Source organism: Fulmarus glacialis, unplaced genomic scaffold (assembly GCF_000690835.1).
Source record: "Fulmarus glacialis isolate BGI_N327 unplaced genomic scaffold, ASM69083v1 scaffold21985, whole genome shotgun sequence".
Taxonomy (NCBI): Eukaryota; Metazoa; Chordata; class Aves; order Procellariiformes; family Procellariidae; genus Fulmarus; species Fulmarus glacialis.
Genome location: NW_009211437.1, coordinates 6092 through 14882, shown reverse-complemented (window position 1 = coordinate 14882; position 8791 = coordinate 6092). Strand labels below are relative to the sequence as shown.

Genomic DNA, 8791 nt, shown 5'->3' with positions numbered 1-8791 from the left:
CAGATCATTAATAAAGATATTGAACAAGATACTAAAAGCTTGATCCAAAACCCATCAGAAACAATGGAGACATTTTTACTAAACTTTGAATGTGATCGTAAATTAGCAACAAAGATCTAATCTGCATTTTTTCCTCTGCATTCAGACTTTGAAGTTTAAAGAATTCTAAATAATAATAAGAAGGGCAGTCCAGCAGGCAATTCAGTTCACTGAGGTACCATAAAAAATTCCAGCCAGGAAACCGACTGCAAAAGAAACAATAATAATAAGAAATAAGCAAAGTGTTTATATATAAATGGTGGGAACATGGGTAAGAAAATGGAGAAACTTTACCTGCTAGTGCAAGATGTGTATACTGACATTGTAGAGGTAATAAAAACATAGCAGAAACAATAACTAGAGTCACTGAAATACATAGGTTCTTCAGAAAGGAGGGAAATAGAGTTAGTAGCATTATATGAAATATTAGGATAACTTGTAATAAAACGAGTTATGTCAATGAAACGGATTCTGTTTGGATCAAGCTCTTCAAGCGTGAAAAAAGTATTTTTGCAGAATTAATGCTTGCGGAAAATCCCCAGGGTGTCAGATTTAACTCTGCAACTTTATTATAGAGGGGAATGTAAGTAAGAATCTGTCATTAGAGGATGTTGAAGCTCACAAATCTCTTCCCCAGTCACTAAACCAACAAAAGATAATGATAGTTTAGATAAGTTTTTTGCTTTGAAATATGTGGATAAAAAAATGTAACCTTTAACCAAGCATTCAGTCCATTAGATTACATGACAAAATAAGTAATGGTCAGCAAACTTTAATAAGCAAAACAAGCTAGTTAAACAACTGAAATATTCTGGGGCTTCATGGATATTTCTGTGAAGACGACATCAAATTTTGTCAAGTGTAACATACTGTGTTGTATCTGATAACAGGTGACTAGGTTTAGCCATCCAGGAAGTCCACTCCAGACCTACGTTCCTAAATTTGTCAGTCAAATGCAAGAGCCTTAAGTAAAGCAGAGGTAATTGTAAGACAGTTTGACAGTTTTGGTCACTTTCAGTATTCTCTAACGTTCTTTGACTCAATGCTGAATTTGAATGTTGGCTGAGAGACAGCAGAATCTGTTCTTGTGACGGGGTAAATGTTTGAGATGTAGGACAGGATATTTTTTGTCTACTCTACTGGGTATCCATCAAACCTGCCACTTCATCTAGAGAGTCTCATTCAGATGCGTTCTCCATAGACCAGCCCTCCTGGTCTCCCTCATTCCTGAACAGTCTCAAGTAAGATAGGGTTGGTAGGGCGTGTGTAGAGTTCGTACAGGCTAGTGAGGAAGATGAAGTTGGGGAGAACACCCGATAGTGAGGACATTGAAGTACAGAGGTGTTTAGCCTGCAGAAAAGAAGGCTCAGGGGGATCTTACCAACGTATGTAAATACCTGAAGGGAAGGTGCAAAGAAGACAGAGCCAGGCTCTTTCCAGTGGTGCCCAGTGATAGGACCTGAGTCAATGGGCACAAACTGAAACACAGCAGGTGCCGTCTGAACATCAGGAAACACTGTCTTACTGTGAGGGTGACCAAGCACTGGAACAGGTTGCCCAGAGAGGTTGTGGAGTCTCCATCCTTGGAGATATTCAAAAGCCACCTGGACATGATCCTTGGCAACTGGTTCTAGGTGACCCTGCTTGAGCAGGGGGGTTGGACAAGATGACCTCCAGAGGTCCCTTCGAACCTCAATCATTCTGTGATTCTGTAAGCAAGCTCCAGTCATTTTAGTAGGTTTAATTCTAAAAGCCAAGCAAAGTCTGATGCTTAATATAAATGTTCTGCATAACTTCAAAGATACCCACTCACTGTGAAACTGTGATTTCTGGAGGCAGACTATGGCTTGCTCAGAAAATCAGGCAGGAATTATAAAGGGGATCGCTATTATGCTTGTCCATATGCAGCCATTATTATTAGAAGCAGCAGGAGAGAACAGGCAGAAAAGGTGCTACAGGAACCTTTCAGGAGTTTTTCTAAAGTAGAGAGATTTTGAACTTTGCATTAGCACGGCACTGGCTCTGTAATGCTCTTAACTTATCTCTCTCTTCCTACCAAATGCTGGGTACTTCTCTCTGTGTCAGCAACGAGGAACTCCGCCTGGAAAATGAGTTAGATTTGAAGAAACTCCTACAGTCCAGAGATTTATTTGAAGGATTTGTGAAATTAACCCCTTTTGTCCTCCTTCATGTCTCATGATCTGAAACTCTGTTTCTTCACAGTTTAACACCACTGTAGCTATTTCTTTGAGTTGAACTTAGTAACTCATGCCTTTTTCCCCATCCCTCTTGACCTTCAGCCATAAGTTCTCCATGTGATAGTACAGCATTATGGTTCCCAAACTGTTCAACTGCGAGTGAGTTACAACTTCAGAGTGTGCCTAGACATGCTATTCATGTTATACCTCAGAAACAACAAAGACCTTTAAAAATGTTGATTCAGGAAACGCTGAAGAATTTTGTGCTTTCTTGTGAGGGATAATGCAGGGTCGTTATCTGAAGACAGAGTTCTTGCCCAAGACCTTCTAATGCTCAGTTTTGCCTCTTTAGTGACTGGGGAAAGGGGCTACTTGGCCTACATATTTCCTGACTGCCCTCCTTGTGCACAAGCTAATTTCTTTTCACTGGAGAGCTATGTAATGTCAACTAGTTTATCTGATTTTCTGATTTATGAAAAACATATTGGTTTAAGTTTTGTATCATAGCTAATCCTCTACAAATGCATAAAGTGAAGGGGTGAAAACAGACAATGATTTACTCGCCCAACACAATAAATGCATTATTCCTTTTGTACCCTGCTTAAGTATTGCAGGGAGGATGAACAAACAGATTGGTCTCCTCCCACCACATATCTGCATTGCCAGCACTCAGGGAGATAAAGACTGCATGGATTAAAAAGTTGCAAGGGTACTATTAAGGCATAAGCTACTGAAACAGGAGCATGCATTGAAGAGGTCTCAGTTCAACAGTATTAGTCCTACTGTGAGCAATGTCAGCCTCACTGCTAATGCGGAAGCCAGGGATGAAAATGCAGGTAAGATCTTTCTATACCAGGGCATGAGCATATCACAATGAATTGCAGCCATTGCCACAATAATTTAGTGCAGTACATTCTTTCTCTCTTTTAAATCTTGACTTTTGAAAACTGTTTTACTCTCAGCTGCTTGAGACAGAAGCATTGGAATTCTTTCAGCACTGCCTATGAAGTGACCTTACTGCTTTTACTTGTAGTTTGAAATCTATTTATGATGCACATTTAAGACAGTATTTGCAGCTCCTAAGGTTTCTGTGAATAATATTCACAAACATTTAAACAAACTCTCTTAGCATTTTTTCCCTAGACACCCTCTGAAGAAATCTTTCTCTGAATCACAATTTGTGCATATGCAATTAATTACTGTCAGGCTGTTAGACAGGCGGATCATGTGGGAATTGACCATTTCGTTTTCACATAGAAACATCCTTTGCCTTTCGTTGTCACATAGAAACAGCCCTTACACTGGCATCTTGATGATGCTCTTTTTTCCTCAGTTTGCTTGATTAGATCTTTTGATTGAAGTACTTGAAAGACATAATTTCATAAATACACTTGAAGCAATTCCACACAAACTACCTCATCCTCCCTGAATCATTCTCTTTTTTTTGCTGAATTTTCAAATACCATTAAAAAACATTACGTTATGATAGGTCAATTATTGAACTGCATACCCTGTAGACACCTCACAGTGTTGTCTGTATAAATGATTTCTTGTTCCTAATTAATGGTAGGATAATAAGACAATGTTCACTTAGAAATATACTTTAACTTGTGGAGTTAAACATTCTTCTCCTTTGTTATAAAGATGCAAACTGTTTTGTTAAAGTGGAAACTGACTGTGGGTCATCACACTATTCTGAATATCGTTTGTACAGATTACTCATTTTTATTTTAATATGCACCTTAACAGTACCAGAAAAAAATTATTTATGGCTATAAATATATAGATCTATTCTAACAACAAGGAACTTGAACTTATTTCTGAACTTTTCAGTAACAGAAGCTGGTTGGTGCCTGAGCAATATGGAGACCCATAAATAGCTGTTGACTTAAAGTATTCTGCTTTCATATATGCTCTGACTGGTAGCTCTGTACTATACATAAGACAAGATTTGGAGGTAAAGGTAGTATCTTTGTTTTTATTTGACCATCTGGTTTAGTGGGAAATATTAAACTGATTTCCAGTCATTTGCCTAGATTTTTCTAATAAAAAGCTATTATACCTACCTACAAAATTTGTCCTGTCATTGTTCTCGAACCATCAACAACAGTGGCTACAACAAAATGCCACTAAACATCTCTATGATATGCAAGATACAGTTTAGTTCATGTCTAGAATAGGAAATGACTATAGTAGTCCTGGATGTCTGATGGCAAGTAATGATATTTAATAGGAAACTATCAATATCGTCATCAATGCAAAATGTATTTCCTTATGCACATGCATGCACAGTCTTGCATCCCTATTCATTGATTCTTAAGTCCACAAGTGCTTACTATTTCCTTTTTTTTTTCCTTTTTACTCTTCACTAAACAATGGTATTTCTTGACAACCAACCCCTCCAAATAAACTTCGATTGTATTTTATGAAAAAGTAACCTGTGGACTACACTGAAAGGAGTCGAAAAAATAGGGAAGAAATGTTAAGAAAAGGTGTATGTCTGGATCCAGCTTAATTCTCCAGCTGTGATCTTCCACAGAAAAGAAATAGTACTGTCATAGTCTATTTGTATTACATTTGCTGGCAGACAAACTTTACTTTTTTGTCTCCACTATTTGAGTCAGTATGTTGATCTAATTTATTTTATTTTTTAGTAGAGTTTTATCTCATAAAAAAAAATTTGCGCTGCATATACAGTAACTGAAGTTGTCTCATGTTGTCACTATTTTTTCTTCTCTTTCTAGGTGATGTCATTGTCTATATTAATGAAGTTTGTGTCCTTGGACATACTCACGCAGATGTAGTCAAACTCTTCCAGTCTGTTCCTATTGGTCAGAGTGTCAACTTGGTGCTATGTCGTGGATACCCTTTGCCCTTTGATCCTGAAGATCCTGCCAACAGCATGGTGCCACCCCTTGCAGTAATGGAGAGGCCTCCGGTAGTGGTAAATGGAAGACATAACTATGAAACTTATTTGGAATACATTTCTAGGACTTCTCAGTCTGTTCCAGACGTAACAGATCGACCACCACACTCCTTGCACTCCATTCCAGCAGATAGTCAGCTTGATAGCACATTCCCACCACCTGCCCATGATGATAATGTATCAATGGCTTCTTCTGGGGCCACCCAAGCTGAACTCATGACCTTAACCATTGTGAAAGGGGCCCAGGGCTTTGGCTTCACTATAGCAGACAGTCCTACAGGACAGAGGGTGAAGCAAATTCTAGACATTCAGGGATGTCCTGGTTTGTGTGAAGGTGACCTCATTGTTGAGATCAACCAGCAGAATGTACAGAACCTGAGCCATGCAGAAGTAGTGGATATACTTAAAGAATGTCCTGTTGGAAGTGAAACTTCTTTGATTATCCATAGAGGAGGTAAGTTTGGAAAGTCTGTACAATTACAAAAATGTGTGTAAAAGGTTCTAAACCGTAAGACATACATATACTCACTACATCCTTGTGTGCTAGATTGGAAGTTAATTTCCATGTTGCGGGTGGTAACACCATTGGTTCTGGAAAAGTGTGTCTGCAATTAAGTATCCTAGGCAAAATCTAACAGTCTGTTGTACATTCCTTTTTGTGTTTTTAGTGTCAATGGTCCCACCTCTGTATAAGGGTAAAACTAGAGCAGTTCCAGACCTTTCACCCCCTAATAGTTTCTACAGTGTCTGAAGCAAACTCTTATAGTCCCAAAGCAGTGCTGCAAGCTTTAGATATAATTGTATATATTGACTCATTAAGGTAGATCAAAATCAGAGCAATCTATTAGCCCTTTACAAGGTTACTTGTTTTGATAAGTCATCTTGCCTCCTTTTCCTTCATTGTAAAAGCATTGTATAACAGTTGTTTTGTTTCTTTCTTGACAACAAAGATCCATAGTATATTTTTCTCTGTTTTTTAAAAAATAGCTTCTAGCAACTTAGTTTTTCTGACCACAGCCTGACACAGTAAGCTTCAATATACACCACTGGAAGGGGAGAGTCAAGACTTATCTGTAAGGAAGCAGTAGCAACAGAAGAAGTCTTAATACCTTGACAGTGATAAGTAATTTCATATCTTTTAATATTTTAGCCAAACAAATTTTGTTCGACGGTTTGAGATGAGCATCCATCACAATTTATTATTATTTATTATTACCTGAAGTGAATAATGATTGAATTTCTTTAATTAAAGATCTTTGTTCCTCTAAAGGCATTCATATGTCACTGAATGTACGTTACTCTGTGCTTCAAAAGAAAAAAAAGGATTCTATACAAAAATACTAATTACTTTCCTTCTGAAGAGTAGAGGTTGGGAAGTGAAGCTTTAGTGTTTGTGTATGCCAAATGTTTGTCATTAGAAAACCTACAAATCCTTAGAACAAGGAATATAGTAACATTTTCTCAAATTGCAGAAATAATAAACATAAGGTGATTTAAATATCTGTAGATTCACATAGTCAATAAAGTATTTTTCATATCTATATTTAAAAGAATGACTTATAAGAGACAGAATCTGACATTTGTTTGGAATGAAACAAAATTAAGAGTGATAAGTAAAGGCCAATTGGTGTCACTATAGTATATGAACTTGGAGAAAGTTAATTGTTGCAGAGGTGCTATATTATTTGGTATTAAATCTGGTTTTATTTAACATCCATTAAGAATCTGGAACAGTGGAGTAAGCAAAATTTTTTTCTGAAGATACTGACAAATTAGGGAGAATTGCATAGCAAAAAAAGAGTATAAAGAGGATTAGAAGGGTTAATGTAACCCCAAAAGATGGGATTTTATTTTGAAAAATGCAAGCTAATCCCCCTCTAGAGGAAAACAATTCAGAACACCAATCTTCAGAGAGAAGTGGAGTGTGAAATCCAGTATGCTGAACAAGCCCGAGGAATAATAGACAGCAAAATAGATATTTCAGCAATCAGTGCAGGACAGTAGTAAAAAAAACCCTGAAGCAGCAACATACTCAAGCCCATGAGGATAATTCCTCTCTCTTAAGAGAATTTCTTCTCAGAGCATCGATTCATGGTCAAAACAAGTTGATCAACATGATAGTTTAACAAGTTCTGGTACATTAACTGAGCTGTGGTTATTTTCTACACATCGCTGCGGCAGATAGGAGATACTGCACTGAGCTCAACCCTCAATAAAAGCGGTATAAATTTACACCATCTTGTCTTTTGTCAGGCCAGAAACTGAGGTACAGTTACCCTAGCTCAGCTGGCACAAAATACTAGGTCCAAATGCAGTAACGTGTTCCTGAGACTTAACCCTATGTTGCTGGGGCAGGGGGTGGTTTGTTGCTTTAGAGAATGCAGAGAAGAGAAAAAGAGCAAGTTTTGTTCATGGTAAAACAATGACTAAGACTAAAGCAACTGTTTGGAAGTACTACAGAGTGATTAAACTTAATGGGATGTTACAGAACAAATGAAAGGTTACTATCAGAAATTTCTGTACATCAGAGATAAGGAATATACCTTATTGCAAGGTTGTTAGACTCTGAAATTAAAGAAAAGGCTCATTTGTTGGAGTGATTCAAAAGAAGTGAAAAAATACAGTATGAGACAAACCTACTCTACCTCAGAGATGGCTGAATCATAGGTTAACAGAAATGTGAGAACTGTTTTAAGGTGGCAACCCTGGGTTTTTTTCATAAATTGATAGGGAAAGGGAATCCATGTGACCAAATATACATCTATAATGCAGGTAATTATATCTGTGCTAGTCATATCTCTTTTTATAGTCCCTGGGCAGAAATCGGCCTTTCTGGGGTGCAAGTCATGTCATTCCAATGTAGATGTTTCAAATAAGTCAGGTGTACCCTAAAAGTATATGTTCTGCTTGACTGACTATAAAGGGAATTGAGGATGACCAGTTCAGATGTACGTGTCTATCCCACATGTTATCAATAAGAAACAGATGATAAGATTTGGTCATGTGGGATAATCTGAACACAAAACAAAATTCTAGTACTTAGAGAAACCTGCTATGATTCTAAAATATTTAGTCCATGACACTAATGGAGCAAGGCATACTTGCTCGTTACTCATGGATCCAATTTTTATTTTATTATCTCTAATGTGTAATGAATAATACCATCCTTTTCCATCATTACCCTGTGCATCCTGTCTTTAGCACCTCATTTTTAAGATTAAGTCCAAAGTACTATTCCTGCCTGTGGAAAAGGAAGGCTGTGTTTTGCATATGGTTGTGTGTTGCCTTGTAATGTATTCTGTCTCTGATATGAATATGGCCTGGCTGCATAGTTCACTGTGGCAAATCCATTTTTGTAAGTGATTTAATTTCTCCCTCTCATCCAGCAATCTTAACTACATTACAGATAAGAAACAGATCAACATTGGCTGAGATATATTCTCACTATAGGAAAAAAGCATCTTATACAGGAAAAAATGCTCTCTCATATGCATATAGTATGCATGCTACAGCATTTAAAAAGTCATTGTCCCTCAAGCCTAGGAGGTCAACAGCCAGAGTATGCAGGGGAAGGAAAGGTCTGCATGTTTCAAAAAGATGGAGGGAATAGCAGTACTCAAATTTAAAG

The 8791-nt window shown here is 37.4% G+C and overlaps 1 protein-coding gene across 1 annotated transcript; it reads left to right on the top strand.

Annotated features, from left to right (window-relative positions):
• Window positions 1-306: 306 nt before the first annotated feature.
• LOC104076626 (membrane-associated guanylate kinase, WW and PDZ domain-containing protein 2-like) lies at window positions 307-6027 on the top strand. Its single transcript, XM_009577546.1, has 3 exons — window positions 307-369; window positions 2977-3073; window positions 4982-6027. The coding sequence occupies exons 1-3, from the start codon at window positions 307-309 to the stop codon at window positions 5656-5658; spliced, it is 837 nt and encodes a 278-aa protein (XP_009575841.1). The 3' UTR covers window positions 5659-6027.
• Window positions 6028-8791: the final 2764 nt, after the last annotated feature.

Coding starts and splice junctions, on each gene's coding strand:
- LOC104076626 (XM_009577546.1), top strand. CDS start 307: ATGGGTAAGAAAATGGAGAAACTTTACCTGCTAGTGCAAGATGTGTAT. Junction 370..2,976: donor TGTATACTGACATTGTAGAG/GTAATAAAAACA, acceptor CTACTGAAACAG/GAGCATGCATTGAAGAGGTC. Junction 3,074..4,981: donor AGCCAGGGATGAAAATGCAG/GTAAGATCTTTC, acceptor TTCTCTTTCTAG/GTGATGTCATTGTCTATATT.